The sequence below is a fragment of the Aspergillus caelatus genome (assembly GCF_009193585.1).
Source record: "Aspergillus caelatus strain CBS 763.97 unplaced genomic scaffold BDV27scaffold_76, whole genome shotgun sequence".
In the NCBI taxonomy this organism is placed as follows: Eukaryota; Fungi; Ascomycota; class Eurotiomycetes; order Eurotiales; family Aspergillaceae; genus Aspergillus; species Aspergillus caelatus.
This window is the reverse complement of record NW_022475339.1, coordinates 49,567-75,113: the sequence shown is the minus strand read 5'-3', so window position 1 is coordinate 75,113 and position 25,547 is coordinate 49,567. Positions and strand designations below refer to the sequence as shown.

At 44.5% G+C, this 25,547-nt stretch overlaps 4 protein-coding genes and 1 non-coding gene across 5 annotated transcripts; 3 read left to right on the top strand and 2 right to left on the bottom strand.

The window, feature by feature from the left end:
• Positions 1 to 111: 111 nt before the first annotated feature.
• On the bottom strand, positions 112 to 182 carry BDV27DRAFT_t100. Its single transcript has one exon. It is a non-coding gene; the product is annotated as a tRNA-Gly (tRNA).
• A 2,515-nt stretch (positions 183 to 2,697) lies between these two features.
• Positions 2,698 to 5,442, top strand: BDV27DRAFT_157258 (uncharacterized protein; the record flags this gene model as incomplete). Its single annotated transcript, XM_032072473.1, has 1 exon — positions 2,698 to 5,442. One exon carries the CDS (start codon positions 2,698 to 2,700, stop codon positions 5,440 to 5,442), a length of 2,745 nt encoding a protein of 914 aa, XP_031928142.1.
• A 3,234-nt stretch (positions 5,443 to 8,676) lies between these two features.
• BDV27DRAFT_127488 (phosphatidylserine decarboxylase) lies at positions 8,677 to 10,271 on the top strand. The gene has a single exon (XM_032066779.1). It carries the CDS (start codon positions 8,737 to 8,739, stop codon positions 10,048 to 10,050), a length of 1,314 nt encoding a protein of 437 aa, XP_031928141.1. The 5' UTR covers positions 8,677 to 8,736; the 3' UTR covers positions 10,051 to 10,271.
• Positions 10,272 to 16,217: 5,946 nt separating this feature from the next.
• Positions 16,218 to 21,089, bottom strand: BDV27DRAFT_171872 (RHS repeat protein; the record flags this gene model as incomplete). Its single annotated transcript, XM_032075713.1, has 2 exons — positions 16,218 to 16,592; positions 16,623 to 21,089. 2 exons carry the CDS (start codon positions 21,087 to 21,089, stop codon positions 16,218 to 16,220), a joined length of 4,842 nt encoding a protein of 1,613 aa, XP_031928140.1.
• A 727-nt stretch (positions 21,090 to 21,816) lies between these two features.
• On the top strand, positions 21,817 to 22,932 carry BDV27DRAFT_157255 (uncharacterized protein; the record flags this gene model as incomplete). Its single annotated transcript, XM_032072472.1, has 1 exon — positions 21,817 to 22,932. One exon carries the CDS (start codon positions 21,817 to 21,819, stop codon positions 22,930 to 22,932), a length of 1,116 nt encoding a protein of 371 aa, XP_031928139.1.
• Between the last annotated feature and the right edge of the window lie 2,615 nt (positions 22,933 to 25,547).

Below are 25,547 nucleotides of genomic sequence, written 5' to 3'. Positions count from 1 at the left end.
GAGCATGCGCTTCGAAGGATGCTTCGTTAGGGTAATCCTTTTTTTCATGGACTATTCAGAGCAGACGTTTGACTTCCCGTATGACGCAAAATAAAGAAAGCAAAAAGTTCGTGCATCATCCGTGAATCGAACACGGGCCTCATCGATGGCAACGATGAATTCTACCACTAGACCAATGATGCTTGGCAGTACACCAGTCGGTTAAGCGGGCTGGTGAATATTTCATTGATTATGAACACTTGTATGTGAGCCAAGATCATCAGTATTTCGTACCTGCAGGATACATATTCGCCACCAAAAAGCACCTGTCTTTACCTCTTTGCTTTTCCTTTCCCATCTTTGCTTCATCCAATGCCTCTTGTTCTTTACCTGCTTTATAACGCATTTCTTAAATTTATCATATTATTAAATAATAAGTTAATAATACACTTATAAAGTTCAAGCTTTCATTGCCATGTCTGCAATGTACATACCATGCAACATTTGAGCAATCATTTCTATATAGGAACCTGGAAAGCCTCATATGGAAGTATCTTGTCACTATCCCACCGGGCTCATTACGCTCCTCCATCGAGAGATTATCAGGTAGCCCATATTGGGCCAAGAGCCGGGCATAGCTACTGAGGAACGGCAAAATGGAGAAAATCGTCCTCTTACAACTCACTACCACAATCGTTGCTGAATACAGACAACCACGGAAATTCATTATTAGGAAAGTAGAAAGATAATATATATTACTAAAAAAGCGAACTGACTGAATAATACTATAAGAGGGGTATTTCTGGTGGTATAGAATCCTGCTTTTGCCATAAAGATTTAAGTTGACACAGCATGATACATGGAACGGCAGGTACCTGTAGGATGTAGGCCTTTTCAAAAACCATTCATAGACAATGGTGAAATCCTGGTCACCTAAGACACTTTACTAGCCGTGATTATTCCAGTTTCGTTAACTGCTGCTTTATAACATAGTATCCTCTTCATTAATATAACCTTTCTAGCGGCTACCAATATTGCAAGTTAAAATATGATCCATACGCTGCATTGGGAAATGAAAATCAGCTGAAATATCAACTAGGTAGATAAACTAAATTAGAGCTTCGATCTGATCTAAAACATGAGTTCAATTCTAATATTTCCAGGATGTCATGATCAACCGCCTCAATAATGCTTAACAGCTAGCAAACTACTGATATAATAAAACAAAAGAAAATAAAACTTTGTCTAGTTCATAGCTGTTGGAACAAGCTACCACTATGATTATGGGTATGAAACCCTTGACTGACGTCTACACCGTCCGGACACCTTTTTGGCCTAGTGGTATGATATCAATAGAAGCCATCTACGGGTCGAGCTTGGCAAAAGCTTACCAACTTGTATGAGATGTTGTTCGGAACTGCTGCGTAATTGTGCAATAAACACGGATCGCGTAAGCTTAATGCGGCAACACCGGAATAACATCAAACCAAATTGACCTTAAAGGGGGGCGAGCCAGCAAATGGGTCTTGAGAGATAGTTTAACAAAGTTTGGGTATCATAGTTCTCGGCCCTTAAAGCTGGCAACATGGGTTTTCTGCGTGGTGCTGTTTCAGTTCGTCTCTTTTGTCGCTCCCACCACAAACCCCCCAACCAAATCCTAACTACGCAAGTTTACAGTTGGTTTCAAATATGGTACTGCCCATAGTCCATACACGCGGCTGATTGGGCTCCCAATTGCGCAACTTGGCTTTGGCCATAATGGACTAGGTCAGTCTACACCTCAAAACCTTGAGAACCGTCGTCAGTAGCAAAAGACTAACTACGGAATAGTTGCAAAACCAAATAAACCGGGAAGACACGTGATACATGGTGTTGGAGACGGAAATTCTCAGCAGGACTTTTGGATTTCGATATTCTCATCTCAAATTTGTCTCTTTACTCGATACAATGTGATTCTCATCTGATGCACATTAAACATATCACAGAAGGGGTAGACGTAGAATTCAAACACCATATTGCGAAGCAATATCATAAGATTCAGTGTTTGCCGAAGAGGGGTTCTCCGGACACGGAGAAACTGAACACTAAGCCTGACAACTAAAAGTGTACCCTTGTTAAGCTCCTTTCTTTTAAACTTATAGCGTCCCTTGGAAACAAGGAGTCAGACAACAGGATATATACTTTATATCAGTATCCTTGTATAACGCGTTTTTATTGATTGTCTCTGGAGTGTTGTGATTTTGCTATACGGCTGGACCGATCTGGCCATCAAAGAGATCTAAATCGACCAACAGTCATAAGATTCAGTGATTGCCCAAGAGGAGTTCTCCAGACACGAGAAACTGAACACTAAAGGCTGAGAACTAAAGGTGTACCCTCGTTAAACTCCTTTCTTTGAAACTTATAGTATCCCTTGGAAACAAGGAGCCAGACAAAAGAAAGTATACTTTGTACCAGCATCTTTGCATAACACGGTTTTATTGATTGTCTCTGGAGTGTTGTGATCTTGCTATACGGCTGGGGCGCTCTGGCCATCAAAAGACCTAAATCGACCAACAGTCATAAGATACCTAGAATACCCATACCATTCCCCTCCCTAACCCCGTTTTTCTTTCCCCCATCCTAGCGCACCAACAAGAAGCATAAATACCTCCAAGCCTCTATTCAATGGAGTCAGCTTTGTATAACAGCTAAGCCTTTGTTTCAAAATCGATACCTATGCACTCCGATAATGACGACGCGTCCGGTAAACCCAGTCCGGAGACACCCACCTCCGATTCGGGATCAAGGGCGCGTAAAAGTATATTCGTTGCTGGGGAAGTGTTCACCTACCTACTCGCATTAGCGGAAAATAAACCTCAAGATGGTCGCCTGCGTTCCATCTTCCCAAGGCCAGGTGGTGCCGCTCTATTGACAGACCTACTATATCACCAGACCGCCGAGAATGTGGAAGTGATCGGACCATCGTCAGACTCATCAAATGATGTCTTTCGGTCGATTGTGAAATTATGTCCTACAGAGACTGCCCACCCGAATAATGACGGGCGTTTCAGAGTAGAAGAAATTGAGTACACCGAGGCACCATCGACCTGGAGATTCCCTCAGTCTCAATCCGCGCAACAATCGACGGAATCTACACTGACCATAGTGCAAGAACCTATGAACACCGGAAATTTTAACACAAGCGTGAAAGGAAAAGAGAAGGGCCGGGAAGATATCAAAGAGGCAGAGGACTTCTTAGCAAATCCGAAAACGAAGCTCTTAATCTATCGGATGGCCAGGCCCTTGGCTGAAGGGCTATTGTGGAAAAGTGTTCGCCGTGGTGCTCACTACAGAGACAAGCTTATCGTGATTGTTAATGCAGATGATCTACGCGATCAGGGAGTAGAGTTGAGTCGGCACATATCTTGGGAGAAGACGGCAGAAGATTTCATCAAGGAACTCGAGTGTAATGGGGAGTTTGTTTCTCTTGTGAATTGTGCTCATCTCATTGTACTATTTGGCTGCGACGGAGCTATCCATCACAGGCGTGGAAAAGTACAGGAGCACAGCGAACAATCAAAGTCGACTCTTTACTTCAGCGGGCCGTGTGGCGAAGGCGACTTCATCCGGTCCTGCCCCGGCAACGCTAAATATTCTATGGTTGGACTGACCACGGCTTTCGTAGCCGGTCTTGCTTCCTGTATGATAAACTCCGACGTCGAATTACCACAGAATATTGAGTCTGCCATTGAGAGAGCAATAAAGAGGGGGCTCTTATGCGCCAGACGTCTTGCACATGAAGGCTTTCGAAGATATAGGAATAGGTTGCGCTCTATAGATTTCCCGTTACAGTACATCATGTCGGGTGATGAACCTGATCTACAGCCGGATTGTCTTGAAATTCCAAGAGAGCATCAGGTTTTCAGTGAGGTTGATATCCCCAGACGCCGTATCCTTCAAAAAATTGAGAATATTGAAGGATGTGAGGACCTCTGGTCGATCCTGGAAGACAATGCAGGCGAAAAAGCTCAAGTTTCTCATCGCCTAGTACTTGATGGGCCCGCCAAAATCCTGAAGGATGTGCCATTTGCTCGCTTCGGTAGATTGATGACGGCTGATAGGAGGGAGATCGAAGGATATCGTGCAATAAGCAATCTCGTGGAAGAGTATTCAAGAAAGCCCCAAATTACCAGACCTCTTTGTATCAGTGTTTTTGGGCCTCCGGGAACGGGAAAGTCATTTGCGATGAAACAAGTGGCTGGGGAAACATTCCCAGTGTTGGAGTTCAACCTCTCTCAATTCCAGGAATACGCAGACTTGATAGCAGCATTCCACTTAGTCCGAGACGAAGCACTGTCTGGGACGACTCCTTTGGTCTTGTTCGATGAATTCGATGCTGCACTCCATAATTCTAAGCTAAGCTGGCTTAAGTACTTCCTTGCTCCGATGCAGGACGGTGAATTCATGGATTGCGGGAGAATGCACCCAATCGGACGTGCTATATTCGTTTTCATTGGAGGAACCTGTAAAACATTCGAAGATTTTGAAACCAGCGCGCACTCCGACCCTACCACCAAAGGGCCCGACTTCGTTAGTCGCCTTCGGGGCTATGTTAATGTTCGGGGCCCCGACCCTGATCCAGACAAAACAAAAGACAAGACATATCCCATACGGCGGGCTCTCTTGCTGCATGAGCTGCTTAAACAACGCAATCTGGGCAACGCGGACGCTGTTGATGATGCTTTGTTAAACGCGCTATTAACTGTTCCGAAATATCGTCATGGCGCCAGATCTCTGGAAGCAATACTCGACATGAGTCGACTATCTGGTAAGAAGAGATTCGAACGGGCAGCACTCCCTCCCGAAGACCAACTCAACTTGCATGTAGAGAAATTAAGTTTCGTACAACGGATGAGACATCCTATCCTAACATGGGATTTACCCAGTTCTTGTTCGGAATCAAGTTCTTCAGGGGATTCTTCCGACAATGAGTTGCGTGATCTTATTGCCATGGGCCTCCACTCGAAGTACAGACGGGAAATTAACAGGCTTTCAGCTGGTGACAAAGCGCATTTGGTTGAGGGTCTCGATGAGGCTTGCAAGATCTGGCCTATGCTAGACGAACAATATAAGGAGAGCACTCGCCGCCAAGCTGACGACATTGCATACAAGCTGCTGATGATTAAGTGTTACTCCTCAAGCAAAGTTGCAGGAAGAACATCTCCGCCTTTTGAGTTTGAAGGGAATGAGATTGAGGAACTGGCAATCCGAGAGCACCAACGATCCATAACAGAGAGCCTACAAAGGCAGTGGGAATATGGAGAGAGAAGAGATTTAGCAGCAAGGATTTCGCCAGACCTCGTCCCTTGGCGGGACCTCCCTGGAGAGACCCAGGATATATACAAGGCAATCATTCGGGAACTGCCTGTGATTTTAAGCGATTTCGACTACGATATTCTTCGCTTACCGGCGGAACGTTGAACCGGAAATTGAACCATCAGCCAGCAGCTCGCTTAACACGTGAGTTTAAGCCCCGCTTCTATATAAGAACCATCACGCAGTTAGTCCGCAAGGCTAGTATCTATGCTAAGCTTTGGATTTTAAAAGTTCTATTCTTTATCCGACAGGTTTATTCATTTCTTCCTTGCAGCGTATTATTATTGTTCATCAGGTTTAGCGTCTGTATCCAGCGGTTAGCTGAATACAGAGGTCCACCTCAGCTATTAAATTATAGTGTAACATTTCTCGTGAAATTCATTTTCAGCTTTTCTGTCCACAAATATTTTTAAATAAGTTATAGTATTTCATTACTTCCAGTCAGGAATTACTCTAAGTCTCTAATTTTGTACAAAATGGACTTTGACAATACTACAGAATATACTACGGACTTTGGGGAGGTAGAGAAAAATGAAGAGGTAAAAATATATCTAGTTCTAAGTACTTAATAACTTATTGAATACTGATTAGGAACAACCGATATCTTGAATAACTTTTAACAGATGCAGAAAGGCATCCACATCAAACATTACATATTGAACATACGGATGATCTACCAGAGTATCCAAGAACATATGTAAAGTCACAGATTGAATAGCATTCAACCTGATGACTGTGCTGGATACCCTGACCCAGGTGCGTAGACAATCGGCCACTGATGAGGAACATCAGGCCGCCTACCATATTCTCTCTGAGGCATCGAAACAAAACACGTAAAGCCTGAGACGGTATTTGCTCAGGGCAGGTTTACAGTACATCTACTGTACATCGTCTTCTGTATGTCTTCGATTCTGATAGCTTCATATCTACAAGTGACTGGCTGGCAAAACCACCTAAAGCAATAAGCGCAACGCACGGAGTCCAGTGATAAGTAGACCAAAAACGGATGAGAAGACGCGTTAGTCGCATCCCACTGTAGTGTTACGATTATCGAAAGGAGACTTAGCAACATCATGATCATGAACACCTTCTATGATAATAATACCACCCTTAGAAAGTAGGTGATAGCCCGCATGTATCGACTCAGCCGTGCCAAAGATCCTAATTCTTTCAGCTAGAGTAGACTGACCATACTCAGATCCCCCTCCGTCCTGTGGCTAATCTGAGTATGTGCGCCAGGAATGCCTGTGTTACCACACCCACCATAGCGAGCAACAGAGTTTATCCGGCCGAGAGGTTCCGATGCCCAACATGCGTGATCTAGTCATCGAACTTGTCATTCCTTCCGTTACCGTGACATTGGATGTAGTTTAGACAGAATCTCACCGTGACTAATCGCCGAAACCAGCGTAAAGTGACGTCACATCCTGCAGGAAAATTGATCTGGGCAACGCGAAATCATAATGTCTCTTTCAGCACCTAGGGTGATTTTGGGAGGGAAAATTCTCCCATTTCCGCGGGATCCCACGAGTTGATCTCGGCCTATATAGGATTCGCGCAGTAGTGTTAACGTGCGTTCAGTCTTTTTGGTGAAGATTATTCAGGTCCCTGAGGGAGACCCTGAAGGGTTGCTAAGGGTGGCTGAAACGCCTACCACTGGTCCTGGGTGAGCACAGTCACTAATACTCTTGTATGTCTCTTGCTATCTCTAATTATCTCAACATTTCGCACCTTGACGCTCGGCCACTGCGAGATACTGGTATCTTAAACTACAGTCTTCGGGTGACGTACAAAGAAATCCTTGAAACCGCAAAATGGGGCTTTCATGACCCTTTCCCGGTACGAGTCCGACTTGGGATATGTTTGATACTCTATAATAGCATAGACCTGGTACTCAGTTGGCAATTTGGTAAGACCGACTATTACCTGCCCAGCTTCCGTCGATAATAGGTGCCTTTCCACAGGGGCCTCTTTGCTGTTGGTTGATTACATCAAACTATATCATCTAGCTGGATCTGTACCTCAGGATACGCTGTCAGGTGCACTGTTAAGCGAAGCTGCAACGTGACAGTAGTCCACCCGATTAATAAGTTGATATACAGCACCTATAACTACTGGTTATATTTTTAAATATTGACAGAGGGCTGGTGGTACAGGTCGGTGTATCTCACCTGAGATACATCTAGCACTGCTCAATACTAACAACGGTCATATTGATCTATTACGTAGAACTGACGGAGTATTTCTTTAAGCTTGTCGAGTACTTGGTTGCTTTTAGAGAGATATTGCTTTGATTAGTTCAAGCCCCCCTGCTCAGGAAGGTTATAGCTTGATGCCAAACTCACGTGAGACTCAATCCCACATCCATTACTAGCCCAAGCCGTTGGATTACTGGTTGCAGTAACACAGGGTACACATCCAACCGAGAGCACCGCCAATCATTTATCCACGGCACACTTAGCCTTACCCTGAGGGTTCACCGTCCAGCCAAGTCGGCGACTTAGGCTTTCTTTTGTGGTGGGCCGTCAGGGGGGGTAACGATACCTGTGACAGGCTCGAATAAGTAAACTTGCACGAGATTGAATAATTGCACATGTTCCACAGCTTCTTTCAACCGAGTTTCAGTTGTGCTGCTGAGGCCCAGTCTATTCTCGCAAGATGTTCCCTGTCGAAGACATCAGATAGCTACGTTGAGATGATATGGGCGCTGTTAACGAACATTGGGGCACGAAGCAGAGCCACCAGCAGCACGAAGGCCTGGAACCCCGCCACACGCAAATACAACTCGAAGTCGTACATAGGGTTTCAATAGTCTAGTACCAGCACCTATGTGTCATTCTTCTATGGAATGTATTTTCCCGCGGCCTTAGGGGATACAACTGAACAAGCGCTGCTTCCACACAGTTATCTTGATTTACTGCCCGGAGGATATGCCAAATTCAGTTGTAGAAATTGGCTTGACAAGTGGAAATAGTACTTTAGGAAAGACTGTCATATGACATAAAGTATATATAGTTACATTTGATAAAGCTATTACTGAATGCAGGATATGACAGTTTTCGCAGAGAGAAGTCGTATTCGATATGACCTTGGTTCACGGAACCGCATTCTGAGTTCATTAAAGTTTTGGGCTTTTCGAGCGTCAATATGATGTTTATGTAGCATTGATTCGGCCATTGGTATTAGTCAAATTGCTTCGTTCTATCCTGCCTTTACATCATGACTTCGGGAAATTCGGAGACATCCTGTCCAGATGGAAGGATGGCGATCTATAAGTAGCACATCTAAAACCTGCTTAAGTCTGCCTTATTCCTACATACGTTCTACCAACTAGCCTCATACAGTATTACCAGTTTACGTCTTTCGTATATTTTTCCAAGATACCAACCACCAACAGTCATGCCTAAGTACAGCGACATCGTCGAGGAGCTCCGCGACCAGCTGCTCTGGGAAGTAGATGATCTCGACCAGGCCGTCCGAAACGCTCGTCAATGGGATATTCCCGAGCTGGACAAGTATGGCATCATCTCAGCCAAAGGTTTTCTTGACTTTGCCGACTGGCTAGTCCGAGGCTGGGTACCTACTGAGTCAACCCAAGGCCGGGACATCTACTATATCCTTTGTGTCTTCTACTTCGTTCTTTCCCAGAAGCCATTGGGCTCTCGTCAGACAAAGATTCACCCGCTCAGCCTCACGGAGCCACCTAAACCTCTCTCAGAATGGATAGTCAGTTTTGCCAAGGCAGTCGGGAGCCATATGGACGAACCTTCGTCGATCAATCAAGCCTCCATTACAACTTTTCGAAACTCTCCGCTCTTCCGTGTCTACGAGTCGGAAGAGGACTCCAAAAACTGGACTACCTTTAATCAGTTCTTTCATCGAAAACTTAATCAGCCACGTGAAATTACAGAACCCACCAATGACCGTATCGTAACCTTTCCTGCTGATTCTACTTTTGCAGGGGCATACGCTATAAGTAACCAATCAGAGGTAGTTCTTGAAAAAGAAGAATACAGAATAGTGAGAGATGAGGTGGTTCTGAAGCATCTTCCATGGAAAGTACAAGATCTTCTCGGTGATTATGGCACGAAACCAGTTCCTGGAAACGAAAAAACAACCTATGGAGAGCTCTTTAAGAACGGAATTTGGACCCATGTTTTCTTGAATTCGTTCGACTATCATCGTCAGCACGCACCAGTTTCAGGAACTGTGGAAGTCATTGATGTTATTGAAGGTGCGGCCTATCTCGAGGTACAGGTCAAGACAGATAAGCAAGTCGGCCATAACTATCTAGAGCTCTCCCGTCAGATCGGCACAAAGGAGAGAAATCCCGCTGATATCCAGACCCTGGATGCGCCAGATACTCCGGGCTATCAGTTTCTTCAGACTCGAGGGATAGTGATTATAAACAATGAGAAGCTAGGCAGAGTTGTTGTTTTACCTATTGGCATGGCCATGGTCTCTTCTGTTCAAATTAGAGACAACCTAAAGGGTAAAACTATTAAAAAGGGTGATGAAATTTCGAACTTCGCATTCGGCGGCTCAGACTGCATCATTATGTTTGAACAGAGGGCAAGGGTTACAAGTTTCCCTGACTCTAATCCGGCTTCTCGCGAGCATTTCTTCTATGGTGAAAAGTTATGCACAGCCCACTACCGAGAACTGAAAAAAGTCGAGGGTTTTGGGACCCGGTTTGGCTTGACTTCCAGATGAATCTAGTGGAGATGAAGAACTTAAGAGGGGATGCCGTGATAATGTTAAGGCTGAAGTGTTTGTTGTGTCAGTTTTGCTTATATATGTTAGTTCTCGGTGTGGAGACCTAATTAAAAGCCTTGCTCCAACACGCCCGCCTGCATCGGGGTAGGCTTCTGACTTCACGCAGTCGTAGTATGTTCAAAAAGAAAACAGCTATCTTTCAAGATTGTTTATGAAATGTTTCAGATAACTATGAATACCTTGTAGGTTCTCTGTAATTTAGGATAATGCCTAGGACTGATAGCTTGAGCTGCTACTTTTGCCGCGTGCTAAACGCATCGTATCTATAGGTGATGTGTTCGTATCAAGGACTGAATAAATCTGTTATAAAATGATGAAAACTACTAAATATTAGATCAACTATAACTATTTGCTTACGACGCAGAGATCTATTTCCATATCACCCTCCCCCTTAAAAGTGTACCAAAACTACCTTCCTGGTGACAGGCTATAAAACTAGAGAAAATACAAGCAGAAGACATGGCTATATAGAAACTACGCGTATTTATATGCCTCCCATTTACTCCATATACCATGCGTAATTACGAAATTTGGAGAAGGTTGAACATTAGAGGCATTCATTGATGTTGCTATTCAGTAAAGTCGCTCAAATTGTGCTCAGCTATTGACGCCTTACTGACGGCTTAGACCCGAGTGAGTTTTATAACCAAAATATTCAAGAAGAATAATATATTATACAGCAAATTATTTAATAAATCAGGGCTTTATTATAAATTAAGATATAATTGAAATGGAATGAATAATGAATAATATCGAGAATCAGGGACTTTAACTAGTCAATAGAGTAAGTTAATATGCAACCCGGGAGGAATACCAGCCAGCATCATATTTATCTGACTGAGGATCGTATCTACCGGCTTTGGAACAATCATGGCCGTCATTTCTGCTAGCAGGCCAGACTGACCACAGTCTGTGCGGCAGGGGCCAATGTCGACAGATCAAGCGATTGATACGCCAACCCGGTGCTTTTTCCTATATACAATCAAAGTGGCCATGGTATAGGGAGTCCTCTATAACGGTTGCTCAGCTGGCTGTGAGGAAGATGTTGTAGTTATTGGGTGATGGTCGTGTACTGCTTCAGTAATATTGGACCTAGGCCAGAGTATAGGCCACTGACCCGTTCATGGAATGCTATCTTCATCCTGTCCCGAATCTGTATCGACCCTAGGGTCCATAGTATCAGGCCTTGATAGGAGCATCTACATCAAACAGTGATTTGGCGCATATCTCTGCTATCGCTAACTTCCCATGTCAAATAATTGACATCTAAAATGCGGTAGGGGCGAAGTGGATTAAACAGACCATAATAAATTCAAATAGCACAGCCACTTGTTCTGTCCTTATTTGCATACATGCAAAATCCATTGAAAACAATAAAAAGGTCATCCTAGACGCAGATCAAAATACTCAGGATCTGTGCACGGCCGGCTCAGTCGCATAGGCTATGCTAACAGAGTCTTTGAAGGGTTTGAGTAGATCGTCCATGTTAGGGAACTCTAAGCTTATTCTCGCGTTAACAACTGTTGTGTTTCCCATATTTTCAGTTTCCAAATCATCGAAGGTTATATTACCCTTACGTGGAACAGGTCAACATCAATAGCAGCATGAGTAAGAAGGGAGAAAGATAGAGGGCCTGTCGCAATGCCTAGAATTTAGACTCTCATTGACAGCTCTTTCTTATATTCATCGTACACGGTAGAGAACTGTATAACTATCAGCTTAAAAGTCTTATGTTCGCTTCAAAGAGAGCACAACCATTACCGGCCCGCTGCCGGCAACATGATGCCTTGGCTGTTAATAACTTCTCTCTAGCTCTGTTCATGGGTCGCGCAGCTATTTAAATTTCACTTCCTCGGCCAAATCGTACGATGATTCGCTTCGGCGAACTATGTCAACCCCTACAGGCTCCTGAACTTTATTTTAGAATAGAATATAGTGTGAACAGGGTAATATATTACCTTGGCCTGAGCCTTCATCTTCCAACCCTAGTGTTTTTTTTTTGCAGAGTTAAAAACGGAATCAGAAGCCTTTTGGCCTCGAATCACAGTATTCCCTATGACATTCTTGAAACCCTAATTGTTTTCTATCGTTATATTTCAGTATATGCCACACATGAAACACCAAGTGTTTGTAATGCTTGTGGAACTAACTTACTGTGTGAAATAATATATTTTAGAAATATTTTCTGCAGCAATAATGTACATTGAATACCAGACAATATGTATTACAGGATCAGGAAATGAGCTACCTTTAATGCTCTTATAAAAATATTCTGCGTACTAAATTATTTTTTGCCGCATTGGACTGTTACATCGGTGTTACTGTATGCACTCTGGTTGATGACACGTATACACTCATATGACAAGTGGCAAGTATATGCTCCATATATGATACCATGTATATGTTGTATGCAGCATATGACGTGGACATTTTACCCTATGCTATTGAAAGAATACACAACACTCTAAGTATGCACCACATGCTTTGATGGCACATAATTCCTGCATGCGGACAGAGTTCATCTGTCAGTACTCTCAGTTGTTAGGGTTCCAAGGTTCCAAGGTTCCCGGCTGACTGACATACCACCATACATCTGACCAAATAACTGAAAATACGCCACTGATAAATTATATACTTTAATAATATAATCATTTCTACATGCGGAAGAAGTCCATTTGTTCGTTACTCTCAGTTGTTTTAAGGTTCCGAGGTTCCCAGCTGAGTGATATACCACCATACGCCTGGACAAATTACTGAAAATACTCAGTCGGAAAGAGTACGCTTATAATTGGTGATTGTTCTGTATTGTCTAAATCCTAGTGACTTAATTGATTTAACAACATGATACGACTTCGTCATATGAGACTTTCTCGGCCTTAATAGTTTATGCTGAAAGTATGTAACTAGTTGTGGACTTGACACCTAATTCATATACTTATGTCATGACTGAACAAGGGATCTGACTCCCTAGGTAACTAGCTCTCTGATCCAAATATATAATATAATGCTAGTCTGATGAATCTAATATGGATAAGAAGAACTAAACATGAAACAACAGTATGAACTTTGTGATCATTAACGCTGTAATATGTTTTGATATCAAGGGAAGAAGGACAGAATGAGGCTATGTCAGCTATGCTCACGTAGCCTGCTGAGGATTGGATGCCATTTCTGTAAAGGATTGCGCCCATCAGCGGGTCTATAGATTAGTCACGGCTTATCCTCAGGGACACGACTACAACCAGGTGGACTACAAAGGGGCCTTGGTGAGCCTACGCTCCTATTAGGACAATCTAATGAGGTAGCGGATTACATCGTCGTATATAGCTCCTCTGATCTATATGATGGTTGGCGTGTAGTTAGTACGTCTACATTGCAGTCCTTCTATACCGAGACCTGTATATAGCTCTTCCCCGAGTTCTTTACAATTGCGATAGATAGTCAATTTTGTGGTCGACTATCAAACCATCGCTTGACTATCTTTATCCCTAATGGATTCAGCCTTCAGTGGTTGGGTCGGTGATCAGCGAAGCCGCTAGGATCACATGGTCTCTTATAGTTTCGTATCATAAGTACAATCTTCGAATGCAAATTTGAATCTAAAGCCCCAACGCGGTTAGCGGTGTATTCATCAGGTTGACACTAGTACTGTGAGTTAAAGGTCAATTTCATATAGGATAAAGGTGCTACACTGGGAAGCAAATGCTTTTTAAAAAACGGAGTGAAATGAATATTTGCAGCGAAGCTAATATGGACATAAAATAGAGAAAAGCCATTCAATCTGATGAGCAACATTAGTCAGAATACGAAATTCATCTGCAGGAGGCACAATATATAAGCGAGAGGCTACTTCATCCTTCGGAGTTGACGTCATATTCATAAGACTTAATAATAACTATATAGAAGCTCGAATAGGACATTATCGTCGCTTATATCCTAGAGCATGGCAACTGCAGCACGGTGGCGCCGTACGCGTGGTCCAGATGCAGATAGTACTGGATCTATAGATATAGTATTTTTGTGCTTTGTGGGCCATATTCCCACGCTGGAATTCCTCTAGATCCTCTTTGTTGTAAATCGAGGCTGGACCAAGTAGGTTGTAGAGCTTGATATACGGAATAAATTCCGTATAGAATCAGATTGATTTTCAATCAATCTGATACTGATCTTGTATATAAGCCACCAAGTTTATGATGAGAATAGAACTATCAATCTTCCTCTGACTTACAACACTTGAATAGTACAGCCTTCTGTAGTAACTAGCTGCCTAGTAGAACGCTTCGTCTTCTGAGCTTGACTTTCATGTGCAGCTCGAAAAGCCTCTATTTCTTTTAGAATAGCCACATCATGTAAGGCCAACTCAGCTCCTTTTATTGATTGATCTAAAGCAGGCTTAACGGGAGACCTAGGACTCAGTGTATGAGCCCTAAGCAATTTTTAATTGTAGTCCCCTGCTTTTGAAGCTGCTTTACATTATGGGGTGTCTTAGGAGATGAATTAGTTGATCGGCTGCTCGGTCGATTACGTGGTGGCGTGTGAGTCATAAGTTGAATACCACATAGACAGCAAATTAAGATAACATTCATTATGTATTGTTAGAGAGTAAAGTCATTGCGAGTACCGAAAAGACCAATCCCTAAACCATTGGGGGTTCGAGGAGAGCTGGAAAAGGTTGCAATGATCTACCTAGCTAGTTGTAATCTAAGCCGGTTTTGGAACGCCTAGCAGCTTTGCAGTCATGGGGGGTGAGCACCTTAACCACCATTGGTCTAGGAACCGTGTCATGGCACTAAAGCCGCCCATGTGCTGTTGCTAAAGAGCAAACGTCAGTTGCAACACGAATGGTGTTGGGCGGTTTAGGTCTTAGCTGCAGTTGTTTTTCAGATCCCAATCAGCTGACTTATGGGGAGAGGTTCTAAAATGGCTCTGCTAATCGAGATCCAAAAATAGCAAAGAGACTTGGGTTTAACCTTCGGATACTTCAGGTGCACCGCAGACTTTCCAGAATCAGCTCTGTCGTGGGTTACATTGCCTGAGACTCGATTAGCATAGATTGACTGTAAGGAACCAAGACTACCAGTATTTCTCCAAATTGATTAGTGACTTATCCATAAATGGCAGAATTCACATAGATATGGGTCATTTTCCCTGAACGCGGTTTTTTGATATCAACGTATGTTTTTATTTTTAAAGACCATAATGTGTCCAAGTTCTGCTTTATAAGACAAGCAGAAGAATCTGTTTCGAGGCCTGTTTGTTTGCCGAAGTCCAAAATTGTGGTGAAGCCCTAGTAGCCAAGAACAAGAGATAGTAGAGCATGTAAGCGATGTGGGTAGCAAGGGTCACTTTTTGAGTCAGTTTTTCACGAGGCGGCGCATCGTCTGGGGTGAGTTGGTGCTGGCTGGCGGCTTACCCGCTAGCTCAGCCACCCGGCTTCTGGCCTCGTTTAAGCCACACGCTGGGAGGTTAAGTAGTTGGGCGGGTGACCACCAGTGAATCCCTCCGGTTGTATGTCCGTGTTCACCCGTTCTTTTTGATTCATTGGGTTTAGTGTCCATACTGCTTTACCTTTACTCTATTCACCCTTTTTTTTTTTTTCTAAAACTGTCTGAAGCTATTTAAACTTTGTCTATCATTCAGCTGGCCGCCTTTCACCGAGACGAGCTGTAATTGGCCTGTCGTACCAACGTAAATTTACAAGTATTGTAGTAAAGCAACTCCACAAACTATAGCGTGAGATGTAAATCCACAGTGTTCAAATAGAATTGATTATTTTCTAAGCTTACAAGCTTCCCTTTCTTCAAATTAAGTAAAACCGAATCACTGGATCTGTCGATAACATCAGCATGTAGCCTCGAATAGTTAACTCTTATATATTCAATGTGGACTAAAAGCGTAGGTTGCGCTATCTATTCTGCGCGTTAGGGGCGCAATACGTCTAAGACAGATGGCCTTCAAATGGAGCATTGATCGACATCCCTGTCTTTCATTCATAACTGACAGAGAAGGGAAACCTTGCAGTAATAAGATACTACGTTGCTCTGTGTGTCAATTACCAATTATGCTGTGCAGTGGCCCCTGCCAATGAAATATTTTGCTGACAATCACAACTCCGGCAGACCCTGTAAGCCGAAAGGCCGATGGGGTGCCCTTATCGTCCTTCTGAGAGAAGAATACACATTTCTTGCCTGCTCCAATGAGCCCAACGCATCACTTCCTTCTTGCCCATCCTGTGATTGGCCCGTTGACCCAAAGCCATATCGGTTATCTCTATTCAGCATGTCCGCTAGCGGTTGCCCTGCGCCGTAGCTGGACAGAGACGACATGGTGGACTGCTGCACAGTAAGATCACCAAAGGCATACTCACCATCTTTGAGAGCTGGTCGAATGCTGTCTCTGGCTGTAGAAGGTAATTGCTCTGGCTCACCATCCGAGCCTCCTGATTTGAATAAACTTTTGGCGCCCTCCTTTGCCTTGCTCTTCGCGAAACTTTTGGCCTCTTTTTTCACAGCTTTCACGAAGATTTTCTTGGCGGCTTTTCTCGTAAGCTTTTCCGCCGACTCTTTGCCTGCCTTGGTGATTGTCGCTTTGCCTGCACGGCCAAGGGCGGTTTTGACCCCCGTCTTAGCGACCTTAAATCCCTGCTTCAAGCCCTGTTTACCGGCCTTTCCGGTAAGACCACCCAAGGCGCCCCCAAGGGCATCCATACCGACACTCTTCCAGGTGATCTGATTCCCGTCTAACGCGTCTCCAATCATGCCGGTTGCTACCTCAGTAACAACGCCAACCGCGACGCTCAAGCCAATCTGAACTGCTAGACTCGCACCACCCGTGAGAACACCAAGAACAACACTGGCTGCTATTCCTGCAATGGCGGTGATCAAATCCTTCCAACCGAATTTGATGCCGAACAAACTGAAATGCCCACTGGGGTCGATGCGGTTGATCGGGTCTCCTAAGCAATAGGCGTACGGGTTTATTTCACCCGACGTGAAAGGACTCCAAGGATCAGGCTGATGGAAACGCATAAGTACCGGGTTGTAGACGCGATACCCGTTACCCAAGTGATACCAGCCAGTGATTGGATCACGCCATTGTCCGTTGAAGCCAATACTCGATCCTGTGGTACCGAGGCCGTATGGCGTGTACTGCTGCAAGTTGACCTTATCATGCTGGTCGGTATCAATCCAAGCTAGTACAGACTGTTGGCCATCCAAAGCAAAAACCTGGGTTGATATGTTCCCACCTTCCTTGACAAACTGTCCCAAATACCCGTTATCGTCCGCTAGGTAGCTAACCTGACGTTCTCCCGATTGGACCGCAACAAGTTTGTCCTCACGGTAAAAGAACCAGATATCGGGCTGGTCGGGGATTCTCTGACAGAGCAACCGTCCGACGGCGTCATACTCGTATTGACTTAGGATCTTGTTACTATCATCGGAATCGCGGACGGCAATCAGCCGGCTCATACTGTCGTAGTCCAACTTCCGGCCTTCTTCGTCTTGAATTAAACAGCCATTGTCATCGTATGCTAGCTTGACATGTGGAGCAGAGCTAGCGTGGGTATTGGTAATCTCCGCCAATTGAGTAGGGTCTGTTTCGTTGCGTGCGTAATTGGCGATGTTTTGGCTCCCGTCTTGAAAGGTCGTGGACACTTCGCACACATTGTCAAATTCATCAAATTTGAAGTTCTGGCACTTAACGCGGCGGCCTTTTTCGTCAATGGGCGCTTCACTACCCTCGCATGTATACTTAGTAAGGCGGTTAAGGTCATCATATTTAAAGGTCTCAGAGCGTAGCACATTGTCATCTCCGTCACGCTGATGGCGCTCACTAAGTAGACTGCCATCATTATAAGACTGTACCAGCTCGTAGAGCTTCTTCCCCGCTTTCAGAATTGTTCTATGGGTTTCGCGACCGAACTCATCATGTGTCAAATCAGTCGTTAATCCAGTACCACGCTGGTCATCCTGCACCTGCATCTGTGTCACTCGATTCGCCTTGCCATAGGTAAAAGAGGCCTTCAGTGTGCCTTGCAGTAATTGCTTGACTCGTCCATCAGTGTCGTACTGGGCTTCAAATGCTTGTTTGTGCACATCGATGTAGCCTTGTAACTTCCCGGCCATGGACCAGGTAAATTGTGCACACAGATCTTCTCCATGAATGCGAATGGTTTCTTTGTCCAAGAGACCTGAGGGAAGATACTCGAGGTTGTGCGTACTGTGAGTACCTTCGAGAAGTACCGGTGCCCCAGTTCGCTCGTCATACTGATATTTATCTTCGCTTTCATTGCCGGCACGAGACGTGAGGGCGTAGCCTAATTTTGGGTCATATGTGAAGCTAGTTCGCTCGCCCTTTTGCGTGATCATCTGCGTCGGCTCGGGAGAGTTGCCTTCATAGATTTGATCTGTGGTTCGTGTGCCAACAGTCCTCTTGGTCACTCGATTCAGTCCATCAAAGGATTGCTCTCCCACGGTGAGACCATTTGTAGTAATAGAGATAGGTAGGAGCGCAGCACTCTTGGCTGAAAATTTAGCAGCAATTACACGGCCACTGGACCAGGTTGTTTCAGTGATCCTGTCAAATGCGTCAGGTGTATACTTCGTGACGCGGCCATATACATCTGCTTCTTCGATCAGACGGCCGAGACCATCGTAGAAATACTCCACCTGGCTGTGCACCAATCCGTCCTTGTCCAAGAGCTCTGTCTTGACGGGTGAGCCAAAATGGTTCAAGTATGTCTTCTTCTGACCTTCGCCCTCGAAGCCTTCGGTTCGTGTCAAGCTGACTGGATCATCGAGGCTAATGGTCACCATCCCACCGCTATCAGTCGTTCGCCAAACCTCTCCCCAGTCATCATACTCCATTGTTTCAGCACTACGTTGCTCTTCTGGAGACGTATTTTTCCTTCGCAGCCAGTCGATCTCGACGGTTTCTATGCACTGGCCCAGGGTGTTATACGTGTTTTCCTGCACCGGGCGAAAAGTCCCCGTGTAAGCCTTTTCGGGGCTCCAGGAAACATCGTCGTCTTGCTTCTCCACCCTGGTAACACGCTCCAAGCCGTCGATGTAGTATAATGTTCGCACACCTTTAGAATCTGTGACCGTCAAGTAGGCTTCAGAGTCCTCCTTGAGCGCATAATCATGGCAGCGTGTGCTTTCCTGCAGGCTACCGACAGCGGTGGTGGCCTTGATCATACGGCCGAGCTTGTCGTACTCGAACAGGTCTCGGACGTCGGCTTGGTCTTTGCGAGCTAACACGAACCCGGTAGACAGGGAATAATCAGTCTTTTCCTGAATAGTGACACTATCCCAACTAGTTGTGGTTATGGTCTGTTCTATCTGTTCACTGACGGGGTATTCATAGCTCCAATCCTGTGTTGAAGGATGATCGTCCGACATCCAGCTCGTTTGGCGCTTTATTCGGCAGTGGTCCCTAGTGGATGGCTGACTGAAGTACTGGTATTCGGTGGTGCTGAGGATATTTGATTCTTCTAAACTAACTAGCTTCTTAACTGCGATGAACCGGCTAGATTTGGCATTGATGGCTGTCTCAACCTCAAGATACGTATAATACTGGCTGCGTGTCGGTGTGGAGTAATTGCTTGCCGCTGGGGTCACAGTCTCTAGCCTGAGATGCCGCTGGAAGCCATGGGGGTCCTTAGGACAAAGAACCTCTTTTGTAATAGGATCCCTCTCCTCTTCTGGGGAATAGTAAGTACGATCGATTGTGATGCCATTCGATTGAACTTCCTGAGTGGGGTTCCCCCATTCATCAAAGACGTAACTGATAGTTTCCTCGCGAGACTTCTCGGTCGCATCGTCGCAGTAGATTGTAGTCACAGCATTCGGTAGTTGGTATTGTTCTTTCTGCTTCTCGAAACCATCGTACACGTCAGCGTAATATGTGAACGTCTGTGTTTTTGTCTTGGTACCCATCTCCTCCTTGATCGACACGGGGAGATGATATTTGTTATATACATACTCCGTAATTGACCCCCCCACGATTTTTACAGTCGAAGTGTACTGGTAATTACTCGCAGACCGGTACAGGTTATCTCCATCGCTGCTCCAGTCGTGGCTGCTGCCATAACCAAGAAAATTAAAGTCCGAGTAGCTGTATTGTGTCTCGGTTTGAGCCTGCTGCTTCCCCGGGTCCACCAAGTGAGAAATGACATAAGGTATTGGTGGATAAGGAGCTTTAGTTGGCGGGCGGTGTCCGTTTTCTTTATAGTTCATCCTCTCGTAAAGGCCTGTTGGACTGGTAATCTCGTTCAGGCAGGTGAACCCATTCATAAATGCATATGCAAATGTCCAGGGACGCGTGTTGTCCAAAGGGGTATGGATCTCGGTCAACTGATCATCGCGCAGAAGCAGGGTGAACGTACTGCTCTCGGCAGCATCTGGTGCACGAGTGACCTTCACCTCAGCATCATCATACGTAATCTCTAGCAAACACTCGCTGCCATCCCAGATTTTTTGGAGCCGAGGTTGTACTCCTTTAGGCTTCCACTCAAACTGCAGAGAGCGACCGGTAGGGGCGTACAGTGCGATAGGAACGGATCGGTCATATAGATCTTTGAAATGCGAGAGAATCTCGACTAGGCCGGATTTATGCACAACTTGATAGTCATTATCAACCTTCGTGGCGTGGAAATTCTTCAGCTTTTGATCTGCCACGGTGAATTCCTGACTTGTCTCGATGACTTTGAAGCTCTCCCCGGTGTAGAGACAGAGGGTTTTATCTCTATATGACGAGAAGTTGAGAGACCAGCCCTTGCCTAAGCCGACATTCTCGGTACTTAGTGGACTGTAGTTGAGTGAGAGCTTGAATGGTGGGCAGTTGCGAGACTCAGAAGGCGCTTGATAAAGGTCAACGGAGCAGGTGTATTGGCCAGTGCGTGGGTCTACCCCCTTCTCGAGGAAAGACCCAAAGTTGAAGCCCTGGGAATAGATGGAGTTTTGTGACACAGACATTTCTTTGGATGGATTTCAGAAGGGAAGTGGAATGATGGCTGGGATCGTATTTTAGAAGCTATTTATGCCCAAATGCGATGCTACGCTGCAGACAGGCATAGCCCATCTAGAGCTGAGTGAATCTTCCTTTCCGGATGACCAGAGACTTATCATGCACTGATGACGTGACGGTTGATCGGGGTTCACCGACTTTAGGTCCCTCAGCGCATTCAGGACGTCAAAATTAAGACATGTCATGATGGATTGGGCAGCAAAGTAAGTTATGATGTTGATTTGCAGCTTCCGGCATGCTGCATACATGAGATATGTCCAACCCCTCACCATTTGGTTCATGTTGCATTCCCGCCCTTGCGATCCATTGCAACCTCAGCTGTATTATCACGCCTCTCTCCTCAACCAAGTACTGTCTCTGCTGGTCATCATCTTCTGCTTTCGGCGATGAGGCTTTTCTGCTATTGGCACCACCGCAGCAACGCTACCCTATGGTGTACGCAATCTCCACCCACTTGTTCCACTCGACATGTCATTCTCTTAGAGGACAGCTGTTGTCGCTGAAATCATCAAATGGAAGGATTCCTCAGCTATATATATGCCTTAGAGAGGACTTTCTCTTGCCTCCCTCATCACTATCATCTCCAAGCCTCTTTCATTCATTGAGCCCTGAGCACAGAAGCCCCGCCATTTCTTTTCCGACTTTAATTAGCACACGCCATTTGCCAGCTTCAAAATGTCGTGGACCGTCAATTCAATCAAGGTCGAGTCAACGAGTGGCTCGACTTCATTGAACATTTTCGCCAACGGAAGGATGCAAGTTCCTGTACATGTTGTGCTCACAGGGCGTAAGGACAAGGAGGACTACCAGTTGACCCCAGAAGATCTGAAGCGGGTCAAGATAACAAATTATCATACCGACGAACCTCTTTCCGGACCCTTTCATTATAGATCTGACGATCTTGGGTATACCGCACCCTTTCCATCGTCATCCAAGAGTGACGAGGCCATTGATGAGCCCCGTGGGCAAATGGCAGACCGCCCAATTTCAACCTTTCAGACCCACACACTCTACGTCCACTCAACCGAAGTTGGGGACATGCGAATCGGCGCAAGTGTCCTACAGCCTGATAATGTGCTAGTAACTACGCGATCGGGCAGCAACGACAGTAGTCTTTACATCAACGCGAAGCCACGTCCATACTACACTATAGATGATGTAAAATTCGAGCGAGAAGACACGGCCAACGGCACAATCCCTATAGACATTGGTCTTCCGTGGGAATTGAAGCTCCCCTGGGACCAAGACAATTACTATCTTACCAGCAAGATACATCCATTCAAGAAAGCTACCATCACTGGTACAATAAAAGATGGACGCGGTGAGGTCGGCAAAGAGCATTGCTATGCTATTGTGGAGGACGATAAGACTTCAAATTGGTGTTTTGCCTGGCCGATGGGCCCCGAGAAAAGCGAAAAAGTGGGAGCCGCTACATCGGATTTTGGGAATATCTATACCAACATCCGCGTCAACCAAAGGGGCGAGCATGTGCTCACTGTGACGCGCTGGCACATTTCTGGCAAAAAGTCTGTTTACCAGCCCTTCTGGAGTTACTGGTGTTACTTTAATATTTATGATATTTACGGCAACGACAAGAAATTCTACTTGGATAGATCGAATCGTCACAATAATCTCCACTTGACGGAAACCAAACCGTTCAGTCTGTCTGACGTTCCCAACAGTGGGCCTGCCCCTGACGGTGATTTCCCGGAAGATGGCCGCGAGCCAGTTCCAAATGGACCGGATGGCACACCGGACCTCCAAGCGCTTGGTCTGAAGTCATCAGCTTGAGATATCTGCAGCCGTTCGGCGTGGGGCTTTTTCTTCAAGCTTAGAATTCTATTTTTGTCTCTTGTTTTTGGCTGTTCTGGCGGTGTGTACTGTTAGTGGTCCTGGTAGAATAATTGAGCAGTGACTAGAGGCATGAATGATCGGTATCTACAGAAGGTTTCCATAATTTAAATTCTAAGTCTCTTCCGTTTTTCTTTTCTTTCTCTCTCTCTCCTTTGCATCTCATTAAAGGTCACTGACTACGAGGTAACTACCTCCCCCAGAGTACACGCATAGTATTGTGCTCATGTGGGTCACCTCACAGTTCCCTAAGCCAATAAACTCGATTCCGGCATCCTCTGCTGTATTTACCGGCATGAGCCCAGCTTCTTCAGCTCGCCACGTCTTTGGTCTGGATTGGGTTGTCTGCCACTTTGATTACAAGCCATCTACGGTAATTTCTTGCGTAAATAAACCACTCTATAATGTTTCTTTATAAATATTCACCAATAAACCATAATATAGTAACCGCTACGTCGGTCCCGTTGTGCAGTATCGGAGGCAGGGCATGATGCAGTGCACATTTTCGCCGTGCTATATGAGAAATATTGATTGGGTTATTCGTAACTCTGGAGGAGAGGTAACGTGTTATGTCAGAACTCTGGGCGTTCCTGTGGAGTATGGGAAAGCACCTCAAAGTTTATTTATAATAGATTGAGTAGATATATCTCTTAGCCAATGTAGCTCTTACCCGGCAATTCTGCCAAAGCAGTGAGCGCAGCCGCTTATCGGTCTACTCTTCCTATACAATGGAAAGGACAACTTCTACAATACTCTCAAGGGCATACGCCCAACAGCCAATCCTTAGCCACTACCCCAATCATGGATGGGTGACACTAGATCTTTTTTTATTCTACTAAAAATATTAGGAACTGAAGTTTTATCTTTATTAAGATATTTTTTTAAATTCTATTTTAGAAACTTTATAAAATCTTTATAAATTTAGATATCTAGTAGTAATATAGTATCTATGTAATTTATAATAAAACTGATATAATAAGTAGTAATTAGTAGATTTAGATTAGGTGTTATATATATTAAAGTATTTAAAAGCTCAGTTATATTCTCTTTTAGTATAGTTAAAAATAGATCTTTATATTTCAGAATTATTATAATTATTGAGATTAATTATCTTAAAATTTTCAGATATTATAGTAGTCTCTAATTTTACTATTAGAGAAAAAGAATACCAATTAATAGTAAAAATATTTATAATAGTCTTGAAAGAAATTGTCACAGATCCGATAATAACTCTGCATAATAAACTATATCGTATACCCTGCCCGTTATACATACACAGCTCGGAGGCCGAACAGCGACGACAGATCACAGATCTATTGACTTTTCAATAGCGTATAATAGGTCCTGGTCAGTCTTATCTTGTTAGGAGAATAAGAGATTTCTTCTATATATAAAGTTAGCCTACTATTAAGAGAAGAAGAAGGTAAGAATCAGTCTTCTATCCATATAGTATCTACTGCTTAGCTTTTTGCCTGCGTACCCCTTACCTAGTTGACAGGTCTTCTACCCTGAATAGTAGGTATTTCTTTGACAGAAATACTCAGTTAAAGAATAAGTATAGAATAGAAAATATAATAGACTATATTCTACTTATTACTATTATAATGTCTTTAGTATAGAAGTAAAAATATACTTTCTAATCTTTTAGATAAAGAATATTCGGGTCTCTGAACAGTACTCTGAACAGCTACTAAGAGCAGCGAGATATCCACAACTCACCTTGGGTGAGCACAGTCATACTAATGCTGTTGTAGGGTTTTGGTATAACCTTTGATATGTTGTGTGATCTAACTGTTGTTTGACCTTTCTCGTCTCTCTCTCTCTCTCATCTTACTGGAGTCAGCTCAAGCTGGCAAGGCGTGCGCACTGCCTAATTGTCTGAACTAATTGAATTGATCGCAATACCTAGATTACCTAAATTACCCAACTAACCTGAATCAATTGCACTGCCTACTCGTACCTAGATTGCTTAAATAACTTAGATTGATTGCATGGCCTTGGCTCACGTTGCGAACGGTGGAGTCTGGGACAACTAAGTCGTCGGTCTTAGTCTTGAAAGTTGACGCCCTCACACGTTGTCTCGATGTATAAGATGAAACGTAGCAGCACTTCGGTCGGTAGATTAAAAATTGTGTCCTTTTTAGAGGAAAGGACAAGAAGGAAAAAAAGAAAGATTGGTAATTGAACGAAAATATAACGAAGATAAAACAGCACGGCAGCCTCGTCTTCCTCCCCTGCATAAGCAGCGTCGAAATTTTCGAACCTTAAGCAATGTAACTGGTTGTTGGATGTGAAGATCACGAGTCATGACGATCACTCTTGCCGATCATCGTCACGATCACCGCCCTTTTGCAAAGGGATTCCTGCTTCAATCAGCGCAGCTATGCGATCTCCCTCCTCCTCCTCCTCCTCCTCCTCCTCCTCCTCCTTCTTCTTCGTCTCCACTTGTACTCGAGAATTAGACCCCATCATGGTGGTAATTACGATGGATATGTCGGTTTATAGGCCCGTGGGACCTCTAATCGGTATTTCCGACCCGGAATGCCTAGTCTGGT